The following is a 26,106-nucleotide window of genomic DNA, read 5'->3' as shown; positions in this document are numbered from 1 at the left end:
TTAAAACCCATCTCTTCTCTGTGGCCTTTGATACACAGTAAGATGTCGACTTTATTTGCTTGATTGGTTTCCTATTTTGATTGCTTATTGCATGGCTATTATTTTTACTCATGTTTTATGTCTTTTGATTTATTGTTGTATTTCATATGTGATTTATGCGCCTTATGTGAGCTGTTATGTTATGTTCTGTTATGTTGTCTGTTTATGATGTCTTGTTTTTTCTTCTGTACAGCACTTTGGTCAACATTGGTTGTCTTAAAGTGCTTAACAAATAAAGTTGGATTGGATTGGATTGGTCCCGACCCAAAATATCACCTCCATGTCCTCCAGCGATGCTGCCTGACCTGCTGAGCTACGCCAGCATTGTGTGGCCTTTAGTGTATTACCCAACACCTGCATCTCTTTATTTCTCCCAGCATCTAATTTTCCTGTCCACGTCATCTAGTGTGGTTTCAAAAGTGGCTTCAAAGTGAAACTTGCTTAGAACACCAGCTCAGATATTAAATATTTTGACAGAAGCAACCAGCAAGGAAGAAATATGGCTGCGCAAATATTCCTCTGCCTTTCGTTTTTATTCTTTCCAACGATAACTGCAGGTAAGAAACAACTTCCAATGAAGTCTCATGAATTTTAAATAATAATGCACACCAGAAATGTTTTGCCGCTCTTGTTTGTTCCTCTACAGGCTTGAATGTACAATGGTCAGAAGTGATCGTATATGTTCAATCTTCCTTTGGGATAGCCTTTGACAAATATTGTCCCTGCACTGTAGAAACAAGGAATTGCAGATGCTAGTTTGCAACAAAAATGACACAGAGGGCTGGAGTAACTCAGCGGGTCAGGCATCAGCCCTGGAGAACATGGATAGGTGATGGTTCGTGTCGGGACCATTCTTCTGTTCCGACCTGAAACATCACTAATCCATGTTCGTCATTGCCAAGGAACTAATCCCTTCATCTACGATTCTCCTTAAATCCCAGAGTTTAGGATAGATTTTCCAAATCTAGGTTATATGGTCTAATGTTTAATTTTCTCACTCTTGTGGTACATTTTGGGATGTGTTTCTATATTGGTAAGAAATTATAAAAATGCATGCTATCCTTTTCTTGTGCTATCTTGAACCGTGATCTTTATTAGAGCATTTCAACTTGTTCTTTCCAGTGTAAATAGAGTTATAGAGTTATAGAACCATAGAGTCTTACAGCATGGAAACAGGCCCTTCCGTCCAACTTGCCCACACCGGCCAACGTCCCATCTACACTTGTCCCACCTGCCTGCAGGTAGCCCGCATCCCTTTAAACCTGTCCTATCCATGTACCTGTCTATATAATTGTTAAACATTGTGATAGTGCCTGCCTCAACTATCTCCTCTGGCAACTCGTTCCATACACCAACCACCTTTTGTGTGAAAACGTAACCCATCAGGTTCCTATTCAATCTTTCCCCCCTCACCTTAAACCTATGTCCTCTGGTTCTCAATTCCCCTACTCTGTACAAGAGACTCTGTGCTTTTGCCTCTCATGTACAGCTCTATAAATAAGAACATCCCTCATCATCCTGCAGTCCAAGAAATAGAGTCCGAGCCTGCCCAGCCTCTCCCTTAAACTCAAGCCCTCGTGTGCTGACAAGCTTATAAATCTTATCTGCACCCTTTCCAGTTTGACAACATCTATCCTATAACTTGGTGCCCAAAACTGAACACAATACTCTAAATGTGGCTTCACCAATGTCTTACACAATTGCAGCTTGATCTCCCAACTTCTATACTTAAATATTGATATAATCCCAATACTAACCAATCAACATTAAAGCAGTTGATGTTCTTCTGTCTGAAGAAGGGTCTTGACCCAAAATGACGCCTATTCCTTCACCATAGATACTGAGTTGAGCAGTCGAGGACTCTATTTCTTGGACTGTAGGATGATGAGCATTCTCCAGTATTTTTTGTCTATCTTTGATTGTTCCGGCATCTACAGTCCTTTCTTAAACATGAAAGCAATGATACCTAACTATGTTTTACAATCCTTGGTCGTTAAAGCTGCAAATAATTGAACTCATTTAAAAGTTTTAAACAAAAGATAAATTCTGCAATACCGATAAGGAATCTATCAGGTGAAAAATCAAGCTAATATTTAAAGAATTAGTTTTTATATATTTGTGACCTTCAAAATGATGTTGGGTTTGAAAGTGTTGTATTAAAATACATTACATACAAAAAATGAACGCTGTAAACCAAAATCTCATTGGAACATCCAAAAATATATATTTTAAACTTCTATAGTGAGGAATAGACTTTGGAGTCGCAAATAATATATTGCATTTGCTGGGAAATAAATTGCTGGGATCCTCCGCAAGACAGGTCGTATATGTAAAGAGAAAAACAAATTCAAGTTTCAGATCAAGAATTATTCAATTTCCTGGTTCCTCTTTTTAGGAATATTACCGTATCATCTATAAAAATTGAAATGTAGGCACAAAAGAAGGGCCTGTTTCCGTTCTGTAATCCTTATATGTTTACATATGTTTATATCAAAGATTAAGAAATAAATGAGCAAAAACAGTGGTGGAGGAACTCAGCGGGTTAGGCAGCATCTCCAGAGGGAATGAACAGACAACATTTCAAGACATAGAAACATAGAAAATAGGTGCAGGAGTAGGCCATTCGGCCCTTCGAGCCTGCACTGCCATTTGATATGATCATGGCTGATCATCCAACTCAGTATCCCATCCCTGCCTTCTCTCCATACCCCCTGATCCCTTTAGCCACAAGGGCCACATCTAACTCCCTCTTAAATATAGCCAATGAACTGGCCTCAACTACCTTCTGTGGCAGAGAATTCCACAGATTCACCACTCTCTGTGTAAAAAATGATTTCCTCATCTCGGTCCTAAAAGTCTTCCCTCTTATCCTTAAACTGTGACCCCTAGTTCTGGACTTCCCCAACATCGGGAATAATCTTCCTGCATCTAGCCTGTCCAACCCCTTAAGACCCTTCCTCCGACTGAGTGAAACAAATGTTCTTTTGCCCCTCAAACCCGTACTGTTTCAACAAATCTTATTTGACATTTCTTTAATTTTAAATATTTAGGTTTAAGAAACTGTCTCAAAATTAGATTATTTTATTCTTGAACATTTTATTTGCATGCTTTAATTCTTAGATTCTAAGCATCTTAATATGTTTCAATTACATTTAAATATTTGAAAAGTAAAACTGGGAGTTCTTATGGTTTTGCTGTAATCATTGTAAATGATTGCAGTTCCCAAAACCCAGGTTTGGCAATGTCAAAGGCTAGAGGACATTGCCTTAAAGTGAGAGAAGCAAAATTTAAACGAGACTTGCAGGCAGGATTTTTACACAGAGTGGTGGCTGCCTGGGGCAGTGGTGGAGGTAGATATGGTAGTGGCATTTAAGAGGCTTATTGATAGGCGCATGGATAGGCAGGGAATGGAGGGATATAGATAATGTGCAAGCAGCGGAGATTAGTTTAACTTATTGTCATGTTCGGCAGGGACATGACGCCCAGTGGAGAATTGCGGACGCAGCTCTGACTATCACACAAACCAACCTCCCTTCCATTGACTCCATCTACACCTCACACTGCCTCATCAAAGGCCAGCAGCACAATCAAGGACAAGACGCACCCCGGCCACTCCCTCCTCTCCCCTCCCCCATTGGGCAAGAGGTACAGAAATGTGAAAACGCACACCTCCAGATTCAGGGACTCTTTCTTGGTTTCTTGGTTCTCCAAAATATTCCAAATGGAATTTAAACTGGAGGTGGTTTCTTCCCAGCTACCATCAGGCATCTGAACCATTCTACCAACAACTAGAGAGCAGCCCTAAGCTACTATCTACCTCATTGGAGACCCTCAGAATATCTTTGATCCAACTTTACTGGATGTTATCCTGCTTTAAACGTTATTCCCATTTTCCCTTTATCTTGTATCTATGCACTACGGACAGCTTGATTGTAAGCATGTATTCTCTTTCCGTTGACTTGTTAGCACGCAACAAAACATTGGTACACTTGACAATAAACTAAACTAAAAAAACAAATCCATTGATTGTGAAATCAATTCTGTTCATTGCATATCATTTTACTGTATAACATGTATGGAGACATGCACACCTTAATGTTGAGTATACATGGTACTTTGTCCAGCATGACCTTCTGTATTCCTCAATGGACCAGAGTGGATCTTATTGCTTAGAAGTAACAATATCTTGAGGGATAGACCATGCTTTGAGGTTACAAATTATGGCAGCAATGTCAATGTGAAGCAAAATGTGCGCACAATGTTTTGGGGATATGATGAAATTTCATCAGTGACCACAGCTATCACCTGCTAGACTCATGAGACTTGAGAGAAACAGTGTGGAAACAGACCCTTCAGCCCACCGAGTCCGCACTGACCTGCGATCATCTCATACATTAACATTTTCCTACACACTAGGGACAATTTACAATTTACAGAAGCCAACTAACCTACAAACCTGTACGTTTTTTGAGTGTGGGAAGAAAGCGGAGCACTCAGAGAAAACCCACGCAGTCACAGGGCAAATATATCAACTGTATTCAGACAGCACCCGTGGTCAAGATCAAACCCAGGTCTCTGGTCTGTAAGGCAGCAGCTGTACAATTGTGCTACCATGCCACCCGCCTCCTTTGATAAAAACAGAAAATGCCCAAAATACTCAGCAGGTTGGGCAGCATCTGTGGGAGGAGAAACAGAGTGAGCATTTCAGGTTGGGAACCCTTCGTTAGAGCTGGTCTTCCTTCTTCTTCCTAATCCTAATGAAAGGTCTTCAACCTGAAACGTTAATTTTGCTTCTCTTCCCATGGATGTTGCCTGACCTGCTGAGTAGCTCCAGCATTTTCTGTTTATATTTCAGGTTTCCCTCACCTGCAATATTTTGTTTGTTTTTGTAGCCTCCTTTGATTTGAAGACCAAAAAATTAGATACATACCACGAGCAGGAGGACTGCAGAATGAAATTATATTCTGGCCAATACTGCAGTCAATGATAAGTCAATAGATTTTTTACTGCAACTTTTGCTGCAGAACCAAAGATCAGACCGCAACTTTGCAAAATAATCTGCAGCCAGTGAATAAAAGAAAAGGGAGAGCATAGATCATAGAACAGAGAACACAGAACATAGAACAGTGTTGTATAGTATAGGAACAGTTCATTTGGCCCACAATGTCTGTGCCGAATATTATGCCTAGTCAAACTCTTATCTGCCTGCACATGTTCCTTATCCCTCCTTCTTTTCTTAGGCCCCCTTGACCATTGCTGACCATGGGTGTCTGTAGTGTGTTATTCCCTATATGGAGAACGCCTGTGCGTGATTTTATTTAACGTCCACCCCACAGTCCTTGACAAATCTGGGTCAGGATCCAGTGGCATGGAATCCAAGATGACTGGAAACCCTTTTCTGCTGCAACCGTCATCCGCCTTCCCAGCCGTTGTGAAGCTCCACAAAGCTCCATCATCCTCCGCTTGTTCCACTGTTGAGGTCTTGGTTGGATTGCTCTTTGTCAGAGACCTCCCCCTTGACCTTAGCGTGTTGGGTGGCCCTCCCGGGACTATAGCTCCAGGCAGCATCGCTCTCAGGTTCTCAGGTCACAAGCTTCTCCACCACGACAAGGGGACAATCCACGGAGAATCCCTCCATTCCCTGCACATCTATGTGCCTATCCAAAAGCCTCTTAAACACCATCATCTTATCTGCGTCCACCACCACCCCTGGCAGTGCGTTCCAAACATCCACCACCCTCTGTGATGAAAGCTTGCTCCTCACATCTCCTTTAAACTCTCCCCCTCTCATCTGAAAGCAATGCCCTTTAGTATTGGATATTTCCATCCTGGGAAAAAGGTTCTGACTGTCTTCCCAAACTATTCCTCTCATAATTTTATATACTCTTATCAGATCTTTCCTGGTCTGAGAACACTAATGCAATCATCAAGAAAGCTCATCAGCGCCTCTACTTCCTGAGAAGATTACGGAGAGTCGGTTTGTCAAGGAGGACTCTCTCTAACTTCTACAGGTGCACAGTAGAGAGCATGCTGACCGGTTGCATCGTGGCTTGGTTCAGCAACTTGAGCGCCCTGGAGAGGAAGAGAGTACAAAAAGTAGTAAACACTGCCCAGTCCATCATCGGCTCTGACCTTCCTTCCATCGAGGGGATTTATCGCAGTCGCTGCCTCAAAAAGGCTGGCAGTATCATCAAAGACCCACACCATCCTGGCCACACACTCATCTCCCTGCTACCTTCATGTAGAAGGTACAGGAGCCTGAAGACTGCAACGACCAGGTTCAGGAATAGCTACTTCCCCACAGCCATCAGGCTATTAAACCTGGCTCGGACAAAACTCTGAACATTAATAACCCATTATTTGTTATTTGCACTTTATCAGTTTATTAATTCATGTGTTTTGGAGTCAATGCCTATTATGTTCTATTGTGCTGAAGCAAAGCAAGAATTTCATTGTCCTATCAGGGACACATGACAATAAACTCTCTTGAACTCTTGAACTCGAACTTGAGGTCTTCCCTTAGCCGCCAGCATTACGGAGAAAACATTCCTAGTTTGTCCAACCTCTCTTTGTAGCTAATAACCTCTATTCCACGCATCATCCTGACCTGTTTCTCCCAGTTGTTTTCAGGCAATTGTATCATCCTATCACCAACTAGAGTGCGATTCTGAGCTACTATCAACGTCACCGGTGACCCTTAGACTATCTTAAAGTGGACTTTACTGGACTTTATCTCACACTAAATGTTATTTATTTTATCATATATCTGTACACTGTGGACGGCTTGATTGTAATCATGTATAGTTCTTCCAGTGACCGGATAGCACGCAACAAAAAACTTTTCAATGTGTCTCGGTACATGTGACAATAAACTAAACTAAACTAAACTAAATTTGGGCCTCGATTGAGTTACTCCAGCATTTTGTGTCTATCAATTCTTGATTGTTGCATGAAACAAACTTCCTCCAGGGATATATCGCTAATTGTATGATATTCGTACCTTCTCCATCTCTGTTTTTAAAGTATGAAAATGTGCTTATTGCTGACTGATCACTTGATGCATGCACTGACATTATTTTTGTTTGTGCAATTTTACAGGACAGTCTGTTTCCCAGTCTCCACGTACCATATATGCAGAAAGAGGAGAATCAGTTTCAATGACCTGTGAAATCACAGTTACACAAGGAAAGATAGTCGGCACTAATTTACTAAGGAATCCTTTAAACCCAATGGATCTGTGTTTTGTCAGGGTAGAATCTGTGTTCATAGCTGAGACGCATAGGCTTCGTCTGGAGTGCATTGGGACACAAGATGCAAAAAGGATCAACATTACTCTCAGAAATCTCCAGAAAAATGACACTGATATTTACTATTGTTCTTCTGGGATAGAGAATGGTAGATTAGACAACTTCAAATCTAAAGGAACAATGCTTATTGTAACAGGTACGTGAGTTTTATGCATCAAATATTCATGCAATATTATATACTGAAGTGGAGCTGATAATTAAAAACTATGTGTGGGAACCCACTGCAGATGCTGGTTAACATTAAACTATCATACCATATCTATCTATCTATGATATAAAAGTGTGTGTGTGTGTGTGTGTGTGTGTGTGTGTGTGTGTGTGTGTGTGTGTGTGTGTGTGTGTGTGTGTGTGTGTGTGTGTGTGTGTGTGTGTGTGTGTGTGTGTGTCTGCCTTGGTTTCGTTGCTACGCCAACACCAGACGCAGAATCGCCGAGATTTTTTCCATTTCGGGAGAGATTTCACTTTTCATTCTAAGTATCCACTCCTGATTTTACTTTGGAGTCACGTGAGTGACTACGTGAAGAACCCGCTCAGTGCGCAGGCGCGGCATTACGCCAGCAGTGCAACAGCGGCTGCAACGGGAGTTAGGCTCCCCCGCTACAGAATGAACCGGACCGTCAGGTGAGTATCCTGAGGTCGGGTTTCTTTTACAGGTGAGCCTTTTTCTGCTTATGTTTTTTACAGGCAGAGAAAAAGGCTCTGGAACAAAACTGTCCCCCGGTCAAGGAGGAACGTTTTCCCGTCGGGGAGGGGGGCAGCAACAGGCGGTAGGAGCGACCCAGTGTTCCTCTAATTCCCCGACACCGTGCCGAGGCCAGCCCGCTAGTACCTGAGCAGCGGGCTGGACGCATAGCCACTCGAGAGGCATCCGGCAGGTGTTCCCGATTTCGGACGGGACGTCTCTCCACCCGCACGGGGGGAGAGAGAGCCGCCTGAGCCGCTGGAGCGGCTCACGGAGCAGGTGCCTGCGAGACGCGCTGCTTGAGGGGCGCTCTCGCTACTACAAGGCACAAAAGCTCCAGAAGAAGGCGGTAGGAACAATTACCGGGCGCTCCGCTATCCCCATCACCGCGCCGAGCCCAGTCCCGCTAGTGCCTGAACTGCAGGCTGGATGTCTAGCCATCCGAACAGGCATCCGGCCGGTGGCATCCGATTCGTCGGACGGGGACATGTCTCCACCTAAATGGAGGAGAGACAGCCGCCTGAGCTGCATCCAACAGCTATTGGAGCAGCTCCAGCGAGATGCACAGAAAGAGCGCTCTCGCGGAGGGAGGTCAGGCACCCCCTCCACAGTGTTCTGTACACTGCCCTCTGCTCCCTCATTACTGGAGGCTAGCATTGGTGACCAGGGCTGGGCTGGTCTGGAACAGGGGCAGGCGGACGAATTCGGGAGTATGCCAGGGGTGCAGGAACATGAAGAGCTGTTGGGTGTGATGGACCGCTTGTAGCAACCCCACGGGCTGGAGCACCGCTGGAACCAAGAATGGCGGCCAGCATCAACCATTACTGGAAAAGGTGCTCGCTGAGGTGCTGAAACAACACACAACACCAGAAAACTGTGAGGCCCTCAAAGTAAAAAGTGTCAACAGCCAAATCTGGGGGCATGTGGGGTCACACATCCGGTCCCAAGAACTCAAGCTACAGCGGATCCTAAGGCTCCTGACGTCGGCCATCACAGCCTTTGCTCGTTCCGTGGAGACCACGGAGATGGATACCTGCCAGCAGGATGTGCTGGCATTAATGTGTACCACACAATTTGAGATCAACAATCTCCGGAGGGAAACATAAGACCTGCCCTCAATCCCAAATTTGCTGGCTTGTGTAAAGCCCCAGCTGCGGAGACGGACGCGCTGCTATTTGAGAAAGATTTCAATAAAAAACTGAAGGAGATGCAGGAAGCATCAAAAACCTTCGGCCTAATGAGGGCAGGCCCCGGGACGAGCAAACCAAGACCTCCGATACCCAAGCGGCAGCACCCCACGGCATCCACCAGTCGACGTCCGCAATATGGGACTGGTGAACGCTTGGGGTCCGCACATTATCCCCAAAGATCTTTTTAGATCAGGGCCCGCAGCGGACCCTCTGGAAAATGCGCCTCCCCCCAACATCGCCAGCACGTCAGAACAAAATCTTCAGGAAAATGAAGAAACAGAATCGCCAATAACCATGGAGGTAGGTGGGTCTGGTCCCTACCAGCATATAGAGAATAAGGATGCTGTATTAACAGGGGGGAGATTACACTTGTTTAAAGAAGCATGGGGTATGGTCACGAGTGACAAGTATATACTCAACAGCATTAGTGGATATAAAATACAATTCATGTCAGAAAAAACGCCGCCAGTTCAACAATGGCCCCAAAGGGTATTTCTCCCTCCGTCAAAGAGAAACGTGAGGGACAAGCTGAACTGGTGAGACTTATCACAAAGGGGGTCATCGAAAAGACCAAACATGAACCTTTGGAATTTGTATCGAATATATTCACTAAAACCAAAAAAGATGGTGGCTGTCGCATCATCATTGACTTAACATCACTAAACAAATTTGTTAAGTATATACATTTCAAAATGGAGACATATGTTACTGCCAAACAACTGAATTCCAAAGGACACTTCATGGCAAGCATTTATCTTAAAGATGCTTACTATCTAGTACCCATATACAAGGATCATCGCAGATACCTAAAATTTATCTGGATGGTACAAAGCATTGCCCTATGGGCTAACTTCAGCCCAAGATTATTCACCAAAATATTGAACCCAGCCATGGCAATACTAAGAAAACAAAAACATATTGTCATGGCATATCTGGAGGATATTCTGATAGTAGGGAAAACGATGGAATTGGCTGTGGCAGCAGTATCAGCTACAAAACAGCTCCTCGAAACTCTGGGGTTCGTCCTACATCCAGATAAATCTAAGTTGACGCCATCCACTATCATGGACTACCTGGGCTTCACAATTAACTCAGACCATATGACTGTTACCTTGCCAAAGGCAAAAATGGTTAAATTAGCACAATCATGCAACAATTTAATGGTCAATGAGCGACCAACTATTCGACAAGTAGCAAGAGTAATTGGGGAAATGGTAGCAGCATTTCCGGCTACACAATTCGGACCTTTGCACTATCAAAAAATTTACAGAGAGCAAAGGTACGGGCAATAAAACGACATACAGGTCACTATGATCGTGTCATGAACTTACCCACTGAAGCAATATCAGAGCTACAGTGGTGGGCAGCCCTATCTTTATCACTAACCCTACTTTAGTTATTCAAACAGATGCCAGTGCTCAAGGCTGGGGAGTGACTAACTCCATATCCAGCACAAGTGGTAGATGGACTAACCTAGAGTCATCATTACTACTTACACTGGGCATTAACTATCTAGAGATGTTGGGCGCCTTTTATGGTTTAAAAGCATATGTATCTAATATGCAGCACTTGCATGTTCGGTTACAAATTGATAAATACTACGATGATGGCTTATATTAACCTTTATGGGTGGCATAAAATCATTATCATGCGACAAATTGGTCAACATGATTTGGCAATGGTGTGTCGAAAGACATATTTGGCTATCAGCTACTTACCTATCAGGTAAGCTAAACACCCATGCCATGAGAAAATTAAACGCCTGGGTTGCAAGTTTGAACAGACCTTACCTGGAACTGGGATTGTCCAAACAAACCATCACCACCATGTCAGCATCCCTTCGAACATCCACCAAGAGGCAGTACTTAACCAGCATCAAAAAAGGGAGAAGTACTGCCAGGAAACAGGGACAACATATGCAACAGCTACAGCCACCAACATACTGGAGTTCCTGGCCATAACTACACCACGATGTAGGGATCAGCTACAGTGCCATCAACACAGCGCAGAGTGCTCTTTCTGCTTATCTCAAACCAGCGCCAGGACAACAGGCGATGGGATCCCATCCAATGGTGGTAAAACTGATGAAGGGCATTTACAACATCAAGCCCTAAGCCCAGGTATACCCATATTTGGGATATCAGTGTGGTCCTGACATATCTCAGGGAATGGCCACCAGCCAGATCCCCCGGCCTCGAGCAAGCTACACTAAAGACGCTCATGTTGATGGCACTTGTATCTGCTCAGAGGGTCCAGTCACTACACCTATTGCGACTGGACAACATGATCACAGCTCCAGACCAGATCTGTCGTTATCCAGCGACTGGTCAAACAGAGCAGACCAGGAACACTTAATCCAGTCGTGGCTTACCCACCAGAACCATGGTTATGTGCCATGACCCACCTACTAACCTACATAGACACAACCAGAATATTCGAGGGAGATGAAAAGCCTTGTGGGTCAGTCACAAAAACCTTATGGTGGGGTACGAGCCAAACCATTGCGAGATGGCTCAAGCAGGTGCTAGAAACTGCTGGGATAAATACTAACATGTACAAATTTTATTCCACCAGGGCAGCATCCATGTCGACGGCTAAAGAATGGACATGCCTATAGACCACATCCTGGCTACAGCAGGATGGTGGGAAGGGAAAAGACCGTTCAGAAATGTTATAATAAGCCGTTGGCAAAACCTGGTTTATTTGCAGTAAAGATTTACGAACTGCAAATATTTAATTTAAGCCCAGGGGAGCAACTTAATTCTTTGTTGTTATTGTTTAAAAAATACCATTGTGTTTTTCTACAAATAGACTCATTGGTTGATTACGATAACACTTCCTCCCTCAAGAACTTCGGCAGTGAGTGAAATGAAACTGTTACACGGTTTGAAATCACAGAGCTTTGAAATCTTCACGTAGTCACTCACGTGACTCCGAAGTAAAATAGTAAGATTAAACGAGAACTTACCAGTTTGAAGTTTGATCTGTATTTTATGAGGAGTTACGATGAGGGTATTACGTGCCCTCCGCTCCCACCCTCATTATATGGATCAAACTAATAAATTGATGTCTCCTTATCTTTACTGTTTACTTCAAAATAACTGTGTCTATCTGTGATTCCACACCGCTGCTTGGAAGTATGCCGCGCCTGCGCACTGAGCGGGTTCTTCACGTAATACCCTCATCGTAACTCCTCATAAAATACAGATCAAACTTCAAACTGGTAAGTTCTCGTTTAATCTTACTATTAAATTTCGTCGTGTTTAAGTACACATTTTTAATAAAATCCTTCTCCCCCACCCCACCAAAATTTCAAAAGAAAACAGCTTCTCACCCATAGAATGTTGGTGAACGTTCCATCGTGCGATGTCACAATGCCCAATGCTCACAGATGTCCAATCGGAATGGATCCATTTACATATGCCTTTGCAGCAGCCCCAGACCCTCCCCCCCACCCCCGCAGCCTGTGTCGAAGCGCGGCATCACATGTGTGGGAATAGAGAAAGAGGATTGGGGGTGATAGGGAATGCGGAACAGATGGACTGTCCCTACCCCTCCCCCTTCCACTTTCCCTCCCCACTATTTCCCCTCTCTCCCCCCCACCCCTCCCCCTCCCTCCACACTCTACTCCCTCTCTTCCCTACCCCATCTCCCTCCTCCTCCCCCTCCCCCACACCTCTCCCCCCCATCCCTCTCTCCGCCCCTTCTCCATCTCCCTCTCCTCACCCCTCTACCTCTCCTCCCTCTCCCACCCCCATCCCTCCCTCCCCACCCCTTCCCTCTCTCCCCCACCACCTTCCCCTTCCCCACTCTACCCCCTACCCCATCTCCCTCCCCTCTCCCCCACACCTCTCCCCCACCCCTCTCCTCCCCCTCTCCATCACCCTCTCCTCACCCCTCTCCCACTCCTCCTCCCTCCCCACCCCCTTCCCTCTCTACCCCACTCCCTTCTCTTTCCCCCCGCCCCATTCCCCCTACCCCTCTGTCCTTCTTCCACCACTTCCCCTACCCCTCCCTCCACTTCTCTCCCCCTTACCCCACCCCTCTCCTTCCCCACCCCTCCCTCTCCCCCTCCCTCCCCTTTCTACCCCCACCCCTTCCCCCTACCCCTCTCCCCCTCCCTCCCCACTACCACCTCTCTCCCCCCCTCTCCCCTCCCCCTCTCCCCTCCCCCTCTCAATTTCCCTCTCCTCACCCCTCTCCCCCCCTCCTGCTCCCAACCCCATCCCTCTCTCCCACCCCCCTCCATCTCTCCCCCCACCCCCTACCCCTGTTCCACCACCGCTCTCCCTCCACACTCTTCCCCTTCTCTCCCCCCTACCTCTACCCCTCCCTCCACCCTCTTCCCCCTCTCACTCCCCCCTCCCCTCCATCCTCCCCTCCCTCTCTCCTCTCTCCCCCACCCTTTCCCCCCTCTCCCTACCCTCTCTCACCCCCTCCCACATCCCTCTCTCCTCCTCCATTTCCCTCCTCTCCCCCTCTCCCTCTCTCCTCACCCCTCTCCCTCCTCCCCTCCCACCCCCAAGCCAACCCCCTCTCCCCCTACCCATCTCTGCCTCTTCCACCACTCCCCCTACCTCTCTACCCCTCTTCCGCACTCTTATCATCCCCCCTCCCTCACCACTATTCCCCCTCTCTCCCCCCACCCCTCTCCCCCTCCCATCCCACTCTTCCCCTCCCTCTCCTCCTTCCCCTCCCTCCTCCCCCTCCTCCCCCCTCCTCCTCCCTCTCTCCTCTTCCCCCACCCCTCTCCCCCCTCCCCCACCCCTATCTCCCCCTCCCCCACCCTCTCTCATCCCCTCCCACCCCCTCCCCTCTTCACCCCCCTCACTCTTGCACCACTCCCCGCTCCCCTCTCCCACCCCCTACCCCTCTCCCCCCCTTCCTGCCCTCCCCGCTCTCCTCCCCCTCCCCGCTCTCCTCCCCCTTCCCCTCCCCCTCTCTCTCCCCCTACCCCGCTCTCCTCTCCCTCCCAAATCTCTCCCATTTCCTCTTCCTCCTCTCCACTCCCTCCCCTCGTCTCACCCTCCCCTCTCTCCACCCGGTCTCCCCCTCCCCCTCCCCCCACCTGTGTGTTTGGGTGGTGGTTAGTGTGAGTGTGATGCCACCGCCCCCCCCCCCGTAAACGCTCGTTTTGGAAACAGACCCAAAGTGAACACAGTACTCTAACTGTGGCCTCACCAATGTCTTGGACAGCTGTAACATATCCTCCCAACTTATATACTCGATGCTCTGACTGATGAAGGCTAATGTGCTAAAAGCCTTCTTGATAACCTTGTGATGCCACTTTCAAGGAACATTGTACCTGTAATCCCAGATCCCTCTGCTCTACAACACGCCACAGGGCCTTGCCATTCACTGTTGGTTCTGCCCTGGTTTGAATTCCAAAGATAGACATAATTGCTGGAGTAACTCAGCGGGACAGGCAGCATCTCTGGATTGAAGGAAAGGGTGACGTTTCGGGTCTAGACCCTTCTTCAGATGGTCTCCTAAGGGTCTCGACCCAAAATGTCACCCATTCCTTCCAACCAGGGATGCTGCCTGTCCTGCTGAGTTACTCCAGCATTTTGTGTCTATCTTCAGTATTTGCAGTTCCTTCCTACACACTTGACTTCCAGAGATGCTGCCTGAGTTCTTCCAGCACTTTGTGTTTGTTGAAGCTTGCAGCATCTGCAGTTCCGCGTGCTTCCATACTTATGTTTCATGTTTTGAAATGTGATCCATTTTGTGTGAACTTTGAAAACTACCAGTGGTGCATGGAAACCACCACTGCATCGAACTGCATCTATATTGTGGGATGAAACTCCTGAGGGGTTTGGCCTTATAAACCAATCTGCTGGATCTGTAAACAGTTTTGTTTTTCCTCCCTAAACACTTGTAAACTTGAGCTTATATATCTTTTTTCAAAAAGGCTCTCATATTTGTGATTTAGTTATTAAAATCCTTGCTAATTTTCAATGTGCAATTTAGTAACTCAAGCATGCTGACCTCATGTTTAAAGGTCTTTGTTCAAGATCCTTAGAATTACTTCTTTGAAGAGTTCATACGTTCATGTTATAGGAGCAGAGTTAGGCCATTCAGCCCATCAAGTCTACTCTGCCATTCAATCATGGCTAATCTATCTTTCTCTCTCAACCCCATTCTCCAGCCTCCACCCAAAAACCCCTGACACCCGCACTAATCAAGAATCTGCCAATCTCCACCTTAAAAAGATCCATTGACTTGACCCACCACAGTCATCTGTGGCAAAAAATGCACAGATTCACCGCCCTCTGACTAAATAAATTGCTCGTCATCTCCTTTCTAAATGTACGCCCTCTTATTCTTAACGGCTGTGCCCTCTGCTCCCACACCCTCATACTAGTGGAAACATCATCTTCATGCCCACTCTATCCAGTTCATGAGATAAGCACTGAAGATTAATGTAGCGACTGGTATTTTGCCACCAGATACTAATATTCCATCCGATAACTCATGTTTCATCTTTTTTAAGGGGTTTGTGAACATTTTATGAGAAGATAATGATGTAATGGACAAATTAAGACAAACGTATATGTTTTTATATTTTATCTTCTCAGACAAAACCACGCAACCTTGTGATGATAACTGTACCGAAGAAGAAAAATGCAAAGTTGCTGTTTATAAGGATCCGCTGATGATTGCAATGATTATTCTTGCAGTTGCTAGCTTCCTTTGTGCACTGGTTCTGTTACTTCGACATGTAAGTTCCTAATTTATATTCATCAAATATTATGCCTTGAAGTATAAAAAAAATAACAAGATTCTTAAACTGATTGAAGAAATTGATTTGAGGGCAGCAGATAGAGCAGCTGCCTCACAGCGCCAGAGACCCGGGTTCGATCCTGTCTCTGTCAGCATGTGATCCATATCCCTCCACTACCTGCATGTCTGAATGCCTCTTAAATGCTGCTATGGGTGTACATGGGAGTGGGCAAGAGATGGTGGGTGCTCTGAGGCACAACAGACTGCAGATGCTGGAATCTGATGGATGGAAAGGAGAACAGCTGGAGGAACTCAGCAGCTCAGGCAGCATCTGTGGAAGGAAATAGGCAGCCTGGATGAAGTGTCCTGACCTGAAACACCGACCATCAATTTATGCATTTGATGGTTTTAGATATAAAGGGAGGATGGGCAAACTTGGACAGTTTTTTCTGGAACTTTGGGGTTGAGGGGAGAACTGCTGGGAGTATATAAAATTATGAGAGGCATAGATAGACAGTCTGACAGTCAGAACCTTTATTCCTAGGGTGGAAATGTCAGAGACGAGTGGGTACAGTTTAAAGGGCGAGGGTGGCAAAGCTTAAAGGAGATGTGTGAGGCACATTTTTTACACAGAGTGGGGTGAGTGCTTGGAATGTGTTGTCAAGCGTGATGTCGGAGGCAGATATGATAGTGGCCTTTAAAAGCCTTTAACATGGGAATGTGGATAGGCAGGGAGTGGAGGAATATGGATCACTGTATCTATACACTGATCAATTGTCATCATGTGTAGTCTTTCCCCTGGCTGGCTAGCACGTGGCAAAAAGCTTTTCACTGGACCTCGGTACATGTGACAATAAACAAAACTAAACTGAACTAAATTAAATGTGCAGGCAGAGGAAATTAGTTGTACTTGGCGTCATATTCGGCATGGACATTGTGGGGTGAATATTCCTGTGCTGTACTGTTCTATGTTCTTCCCTTCCAAGTTACAATCCACCCTGATTTGGGGAAATAGTGCTATTCCAGATTCATTGCTAGCTGTAAACCTTGGACCCTCTCTGCCCAACAACACCATGGGATTACTTATATAGATTCTCTAATTCAGGAAGCCGACCCACTACGATCAGCCATGATCACAATGAATGGCGGTGCTGGCTCGAAGGGCCGAATTGCCTCCTCCTGCACCTATTTTCTATGTTTCTATGACTTGTTAGGGGTATTAACAGCATGTATGTCCACTATTCACCTTTCCAAAATTCATTAGGGGAATTGATAGGATAAATGCACAGAGTTGTTATACCCTGAGGAACCAGGGGGTTTAAGGCGAGGGGAGAAGATGTAAAGGAACGTGAGGGACAACATTTTCACTCAGAGGGAAGTGGGTATATGGAATGAGATGCCAGAGGAGGTAGTTGAGGCAGATATAATAACAGCATTATAAAGCACTTGGACAGGTACAAGGAAAGGAAAGGTTTAATGGGATATGGCCAAATGTGGGCAAATGGGACTCGCTTACATGGGACACTTTGTGTTAGCCTGGATGAGCTGGGCTGAAAGGCCAGTTTCCATGCTGTATGCCTCGATGACTGTAAAGACATTTGCTAGAATTCTGAAGGCTCTCAGGCTGAAGAAGGATCTCAACCCAAAACATCACCTGTTCGTTTTCTCCAGAGTTGCTGCGTGACCGTTGAGTTACTCCAGCTTCGGTTTAAACCAGCATCTGCAGTTCCGACCTTCTTTGATAGAATTCTCTCTTGTAACTTTGCAAGAAGCGAGATATGAATAGACAATATGGCAGAAGATGGCCTATTCGGGACGACAGATGGCACAATGGGCTAACTGTTCGGCTGGTGACCGGAAGGTGGCCGGTTCGAATCCCGCTTGGAGTGCATACTGTCGTTGTGTCCTTGGGCAAGACACTTCACCCACCTTTGCCTGTGTGTGAATGTGTGTGAGTGATTGGTGGTGGTCGGAGGGGCCGTAGGCGCAGAATGGCAGCCACGCTTCCGTCAGTCTGCCCCAGGGCAGCTGTGGCTACAGAAGTAGCTTACCACCACCGAGTGTGACTGAGGAGTGAATGAATAATGCGATGTAAAGCGCCTTGAGTATTAGAAAGGTGCTATATAAATCCCATCCATTATTATTATTATTATTATTATTGCGCAAATAATGTCAACCAATATTGATTCCAAAGACCTTTATGCTTAATTAGGATTAATAAGGATTAGCAAGAATGTCTGTGTTGAAAGTTGTAAATTTAGAGAAAAAATAACGTTTAAAAATTGTCTTAATTTTTAGGGGAAAAATCGCTATCAAGAGGCACAAACTCAACGAAAACGAGTTCCAAATTCAGTGCATGAAGATATGAACTTGGTATGATCGCAAAGCATGGCTCGTTAGTGCTCAAGTAAAATGAGCCTTAAACATTTGATTCAATTATCTATGAAAGGTAAAATGCACCATCAGAGTAGGATAGGACCTGATGGAATCTGCAAAGTTCTTAAACATTTTCTTCACTGTTTTGTTTCTGTGACGTAAACTTTTATGAATTAAGATGGAATGCTGAAATCTTGAGCAAAACACAAGATGCTGGAATAAATCAGCGGGTCAGGCAGCATCTGTGGAGGGAATGGACAGGAGACGTTTTGGGTCGGGAACTCTTGATCAGTCTTAAGAATGGTCCCAAATCGAAACGCTACCTCTCCAGTCTCCACAGATGCTGCCTGATCTGCTGAGTTACTTCAACACTTTGTATTTTGCTGTGGTATAAATTGGGTGTGTTTTTTTGATGGCTGGTGTTGGAACAGAACATCATGTATATAATCTACATGATGTTCTACAGTCTCACCGATTTAGAATCTACAATTCTACATCGGTGAGACTAAGCGGTGGTTGTGCGATCGGTTCACCAAACACCTCCGCTCGGTCCGCAAGAACCTACCTGACCTCCCGGTGGCTCAGCACTTCAACTCCCCCTCCCATTCCCAATCCGACCTCTCTGTCCTGGGTCTCCTCCATTGCCAGAGTGAGCAACACTGGAAATTGGAGGAACAGCACCTCATATTCCGCTTGGGGAGCCTGCATCCGGCGGGCATGAACATTGAATTCTCCCAATTTTGTTAGCCCTTGCTGTCTCCTCCCCTTCCTTAGCCCTCGAGCTGTCTCCTCCCATCCCCCAGCCCTCGGGCTCCTCCTCCTCCCTTTTTCCATCCTTCTCCCCGCCACCCCCTATCAGTCTGAAGAAGGGTTTCGGCCGAAACGTTACGTATCTCCTTCGCTCCATAGATGCTGCTGCACCCGCTGAGTTTCTCCAGCATTTTTGTGTACCATAATGTATATAATGTACAGACTCACTGTTCCATTACAATGTACATGCAATATACATTGTACATATATATTTTAGCTTTCATTTAAAATAAATCTCTATGTTTCACCCCACCTTCGGTGTTTTTCAATATCTGTGAGCTGTTCCACACAATGGGGAGGAAACTCATTCTTCAATCTGTGTTGCACTTGCAACAGAAGTGTGAAGAATTTGTCACATTTGTTTCTTTGAGTGGCTTCTGATCTTCAGTTATCGTTCCCACCCTTGATTGAAAAAGGATCTTTATATCGAAGAAAACAGTGAATGCAAATCTTTACAACAATGCGTCCACATCATTGTGTCAATTATTTTCGTCTTTCTTCCTCACTCCTGGTATGTGAATGCTGCTGGCAGTGTCGAAGCTGAACTCTGAACTGAGTTGTCAAATGCCAACAACATTGGTGGGTCAGGAATCACACTTGTAGGTCTAACTAGGTAGAGGGCAGTAGATGGGCACGCAATGAAATGTAGATGCTACAATCCTGCTGAGAACATAAAGTGCTGGAGTAAGTCATTAGGTCAGGAAGCCCGAGAGCAGATAGAGAGAGCTGGATGAAGACGGCATGAGTACTGGGCTCATCCCTGGTGCATTGCATGTCGGGCCGGGGCTCTGCGGCTCCGCGGCTCCCCTGCCTGTGAAGTCTCGCTGATTTTAAACCCCCCCCCCCCACCCCGTACTTTGCATACCTCACTTGGTTATAGTGGACAATTGACAATAATGGACACTATCCCCCTCCCCCATCCCCCGCACATGGTTTGTTATTGCAGGGATTTCTTGTACAACATGGAAACATCAAGTCCATGCCGCCCATTGATCACCCGATCACACTAGTTCTATGTTATCTCACTTTTGCATCCACTCCCTGCACACTACGGGGAATTTACAGAAGCCAATTAACCTACAAACCTGCACATCTTTGGAATGTGGCAGGAAACTGGAGCACCCGGAGAAAACCCAGGCAGTCACAGCGAGAACGTACAAACTCCGTACAGACAGCACCCGTGTGCAGATTGAACCTGGGTCACTGGCACAGTGAGGCAACAGCTCTACCGCTGTGCTACTGTGCCGCCCTTAATTGTTATCCAACAACTAATTAGTATTATCCCTACCACTTCTGAGACCAGCTTTCAGAAGTACCAGCATCAAACAGAAACAAAAACAGTTTCTCTCAATTCCTTTCTTTATGCCCCAAAGCTATTATTTTGGTGGAACAGGAAACTGCAGATGCAGAAATCTAGACCACAAAACAAACTCAAAAAAAGGAACTCAGCGGGTTGGGCAGCATTCAGATTCAACTTTCATTGTCATTGTCAGTGTACAGTACAGAGACAACAAAATGCAGTTAGCATCTCCCTGGAAGAGCGACATAGAATATGATTTCTGTAGAGTGCAGAGCATTCTGTAGAGCATCTGTAGAGTGGGGGGATGGTAGGAAACGATGATGTTTTGTGTTGACACCTTGCACATAGTCCTGATGTAGGGAACACCGAGTCCTCACCGGAAAGGTCCCGACCATAAATGTCACCCATCCTCTTTCTCCACAGATGCTGCCTGACCAGTTGTGTTACTGCACCACTTTGTGTGTATCTTTTCATGTCTTGCATTGCTGTCCTTGTGGCATCAAACAAATGCATACTCCTTAAAAACAGACGTTACTTGAGTTTCCTCTTGCATCCACACATTGATGAAGTAAGTGGTTGAGGCTGTAAAATATAGGTCACGCACCTCATTGTGCAATGGCAACAGAATGGGTAAACAGTGATCTAATCCACAAAGGTTTTATGGCTGCTGTACAGAGCTTCAGTACATACTTCAGCAGGTACAGGATACTGAGTTGGATGATCAGCCATGACCATATTGAATGGCGGTGCAGGCTCGAAGGGCCGAATGGCCTACTCCTGCACCTATTTTCTATGTTTCTATGTTTCTATGTACACCTACAGGCTGGGTTGTGACAGTCAGATGGATTCACTTGCACCGGGACACCAGTATTGTGATGTTCTACCAGCCATGCCACTGTGCCACCCTAAGGATGCCACCATTACACGTCCCAATTCTTAATGCAAATTCCAATTTACCATTCTTGGACCTTAACACTGGTCTAAATTCTATTCAGCCTTTGTACTTGTTGGATGAAACCTTTCAGGAGCCTGCCCTGTTCCCTGAAAGGAAGTCTTGAAAATCTATATCATAATTCAGACCATTTTGAATTTACAGAATTCACAAGTTTATCTTGAAGTTTCCAAGTAACAGGGACGGTGACTAGATCTAATGAAATAGAAATAATTGTACAGGTTCAAAGATAGGAGCAGTTGAAAGTGTGTATTAACGCTGACTTGTGGCACTTCTTGTTATCTCTATCACGCAGATGTCACAATTCGAATCAGTTTCTGTCTGTCTCTTCCGATCTATCTTTCAATCTGTCTGTCTCATTCTCTCTCTCTGTCTCTCTCTCTCGGCCTCAAAAAAGCACCATTTCACTGAACCATGCGATCAAAACAAAACTACAACAATATGCAAATAAATTCCACCGAGTTCTTGATTTATAAGACTAAACAATATGTTATCTTTTAGGAAAATATTCTTGATGTAAAACTGAATTTTAAATCAACGTCTCACGATCTTTCTGAAATGCTGTTATGAATTGAAAAAACCTGTAGCAGTGATTTTACAAAAACATATTCAGAAAACAAAATGTTAAAGGTGATATTTCAATGTGATGTGAGAAATATAATAATAATAATAAATTTTATTTTTGGGCGCCTTTTAGACATCTCAAGGACACCTTACAGAGATTAACAGGAATAAAAAACATATAATCAGAATAAAATAAATAATAAAGACATCACAGAAACACAAATTAAAGACAGAATTCAGTCCAAAAACAAAAAATCAAAAACACAATGTGAAGAGAGAGCAGCGGCAGCTAAAGCGCGCCAGCGTCCACTCTCTCTTCACGGCAGCCATCTTGGACAAATACTAACAGGATTACATACAGACAAAAAAATCATCCCCCCACAATGGTTACCACTGTGGGGGAAGGCACAGAGTCCAGTCCCCAACCCCAAGTTCACCCAAAGTCAGACCTATTAAGGCCACCGCTATTGCCTCTACGGAGGCCCGATGTTCCTGGCCGTTCTCACTGGGCGCTGTTGCCCCGGCGTCGGGAGAGTCCTCTCAGCAGCTGGGCCACCTGGAACGGCCGCTTCCTAGCTGGGGACCGCGGCTTCCGAAGCCGACAAGGCAGCGCCGGTTTGGAGCTCCCAGGCTCCCGATGTTGAAGTCGGCGCCGCCCGCTCCGCTCCGCAGACCCGCAGCCCGGAGGTGTTGAACTCGGCGGTCTCAGCTCACCAGAGCTCCAGCACGTCGATCCAGCACGGCGACCCAGTCAAGGCATCGCCCGCTCCGCTCCACGATGGCGCTCCAGCGCTGTGCCGCCACCGAGGCCGAGGTGCTGGGCGGTCCCCGCCAGGAAGCGGCGCTCCAAGCCCGCTGGTAGGCCGCGAGGACGGGTCGACGGGCAGCCCGGAGAAAAAGCTGCCTCACCGACCAGGTAGGCTTGTGCCATGTGGCAGCAGTTCCATTAGTTCAGAAAAACTATTCTAAAAAAAAAACGACAAGCATTCAACCAGTGTCTCTTTTGGACTCAGAAACCACTTTGTAATCGTTAGAAGCGCACTTGAATCTTACCTGTCTACAGTTCACCAAACAGTACATGTTACTGGCTATGTATACACGATCCCTGAATGACAATCATCTTTAGAATACGCACCTCTGCTTTTCTAATATTTGATGCGTTAATATACCTTGCTATAATTGTTTTCTTATATTGACTGGTGAGCAGAAATGCTTTCATGTGTATTGATAGATATTTAGTTAAAGTTGGAGAAACTACCATTGAGAATACTTTGGTGGCAATTCGTAATTTTTTTTGTGTGGATACAATACCTCCTCGTTTTTATGGTTCACTTATTATGTATTGATATTCAATAAAAAGTATTGAACAAAATGATTTTGTGGCTGTCCTTTGGAGTATGTTTGCGCAAGCATTAATACTGAAACATGGCTCACAATGGTTAACTTAACATGCCATCAGCTGCGATTGCTTTCAGCCACATACATCACGTACATGACCTTTCCAGCTGGCATTTGCAAAGTGGATTTTTTTTTTTTCAGAAAGCTCGTCTTTCTAAACCAAAAGGTTTGTGGTTCCACGTCAAATGCATTTACGGCACAGCCGTTCACATCTGTCATTACTAGCATAAAAATAGACAAACCTTCCCAATATGTGAAACAGGTTGGGTACTTGACTGATGGAAGAATTATAAAAAGGATTTGAAGGAGCTGTTTTAATGGGATTATGTTTATTTCTCTGCTAATTAGTTGAATAACTTCTGCATTTGTAATACTCAACGGTTCAATGGTGCTTTATTTGTGACATGTGCAACTGCACAGTGACATTGTTTTTGCATATATTACATCGCTATGTTTGGCAACATTATTCAAGTATTCATTATTCAAAGTCTGATCGGCCCGCACGCTCGATGTTCTTTGACTGGAATGCCAGAGGTTGTGTCGAGACCTGATAGAGGTATAGAAAATGATGAGAGACATAGATAGGGTAGACAGTCAGAACCTTTCTCCCAGGAGGGAAATATCAAATACTAGAGGGTATATCTTTAAAATCAGAAGGGCAACGTTTAATGGAGATGTGTAGGAAAAGTACTTTACACAGAGGGAGGTGAGTGCCTGGAACACGTTGTCAGGGGGGGTGGTGGGGACAAATATGATAATGGCATTTAAGATCATTTTGGATATGCACATGCAGAGGAAGAAGGGATATGGATTATGTGCAAATAGATAAGAGTTGGTTGTGGCATCATATTCAGCACAGATATTAAGGGGTGGAGGGTCTGTTCCTGTGCTGTACTGTTATATATTCAATGTTCCCACAGATTGAATTATTCAGCTGTTTATATACTCATAATCCTTAAATACTTTTATTTTCTTTGGTTACTAGAATTTTTTCTGCACAAAAACATTAATCTCAGGACCGATGAACTGCAATGGCAGCCTCACCAACAGTCTGTGTCGACTATTCCTTCTTTGTTGTTTCTAGTATGTGTTAAATGTATGTTTTAGTGTTCTTCAGCTTGTTTTATACGTGGTGGTGGTGGTGGTGGTGGGGGGGGGGGGGGGGGGTTGTGGGGAAACCTTTTTTAATCTCTTACCTCGACTGAGATGCGATTTCTTTCCGCATCGTATCTCCGTCCACAATGCAGCCTAACATCATGGCGGCGGATGGTTCGACTGCTCCGACCGCAGGAGAATAAGAGGAAGAAGTTTACACTTTATTGCCTTCCATCACAGTGAAGAATGTGGGGAATCCACTGTGATGGATGGTAACTATTATGTAGTTGTGTGCCTTGTTGCTTTTTTTAGTATGGCTGTATGGTAATCCGAGTTTCACTATACCTTAATAAGCGAGTTCGGTATCTCAATAACCGCAAGGAATCATGAGATTTGTCAAGGGTCATTCGGGATAAAATGAAAGCGAACGCAGCGCTGTATAAACTGTGTATAAATTGTTAATTATTCTACCAAGGAATTAATCTAGAATTCTGTCAACTCAATAGCTTCCTTTCTTGTTCTGCTGTTCACACACCACTTACACAGTCCCAGTTCTAGTTCAGTTCATTAATCTGCAATTATGAGATATTCAAAAAGTTAAAGAATTTATTATTTTCATTTTATCCTTAACGTGTTTGCTATTGGAATAAGAAAGTATTACTTGTGTTTGAAACATTTTTTTATCTTTATTCATAATATTTGTTTAAAAATATATTTAATCTGAGGCAGGCAGCGACTGTATCAGTGTGATGTGGGCTGATGCTTTACTTACACGTGTGAATGTACCGTTAAGGCAAAGATTCATCTCCGAGGAAAACCGAGTACAGGGTTGGCCCTGTGAAGGAGCCGCCAATCCGATATATGACATTTAACTGTGAAATGCCTGCCCTTTAGTATTGGATAGATTGAGTGGAGGGTCTGTGCTGTTCCAAGTTGGCGGTGGTTGCGGTGCATTTTCCCAGCCATCTCGCCCAGTGCACGTTGACCAGCACCGTTTGCCAGCTCTTGTTAGCAGAGGCTCTTTGTGCAGGTGTTACCCGAAGCCCAAAGGTTTTGTGGAGGTTCTGCGTTAGGATCGGGCACGCATCGAGCTAGCGAGAGGGCTGTCAGATCAGTTCAGCCCAGGTTGCCGAGTGGCCGAAGGGCAGATATTAATGGGTCGTTATTAAACTGTTCCGTCTGTGCGGCATCGGCAGCTCTCTCTCTCCGATATCCCCCACCCCAACTGTCGACAAAGTCTGACTGAGAAAATGCTCCCACTCATATTACGGGTTGGCTCCGCATTTGCCCACTCGCTGAGGTGGGCAGCGCCTCCTTCAAAGAGCAAGAACAGGTCCCATCAGCTGGTGAGCTGCGACCCACTCCTGAGTGAAGCCTCTAGTTTGGCTGCGGTTCAAATGGCTGCAAATTCCCATAATTATCACCGCCCGGTCACCCGGACCCGGTTCCCAACTGTGTGTCCTGACGGACTGGAACCAACCCCAGAGGTTAAAGTGACAGCATCTATATTTAAGCCAACCCACCTCGAAAGTTTAACCAGCCTGTTTGAATCCAACCTGAACTTTCCAACACAGCACATTCTCCTCGTTTCCTTCAATCCAGGTAGGTTGTTTAGATAAGAATGTAAGGACTGTCTCAAATTGGTTGACCACACAACTTGTAATTTGTGT

The 26,106-nt window shown here is 45.3% G+C and overlaps 1 protein-coding gene across 1 annotated transcript; it reads left to right on the top strand.

Moving 5' to 3' along the window:
- Window positions 1-458: 458 nt before the first annotated feature.
- On the top strand, window positions 459-18,621 carry LOC116987783. The gene is made up of 4 exons (XM_033043991.1): window positions 459-596; window positions 7,138-7,482; window positions 15,797-15,939; window positions 18,240-18,621. The coding sequence occupies exons 1-4, from the start codon at window positions 539-541 to the stop codon at window positions 18,318-18,320; spliced, it is 627 nt and encodes a 208-aa protein (XP_032899882.1). The 5' UTR covers window positions 459-538; the 3' UTR covers window positions 18,321-18,621.
- Window positions 18,622-26,106: the final 7,485 nt, after the last annotated feature.

Source organism: Amblyraja radiata, chromosome 26 (assembly GCF_010909765.2).
Source record: "Amblyraja radiata isolate CabotCenter1 chromosome 26, sAmbRad1.1.pri, whole genome shotgun sequence".
NCBI lineage: Eukaryota > Metazoa > Chordata > Chondrichthyes > Rajiformes > Rajidae > Amblyraja > Amblyraja radiata.
This window is presented reverse-complemented; position numbering and strand designations above follow the sequence as displayed.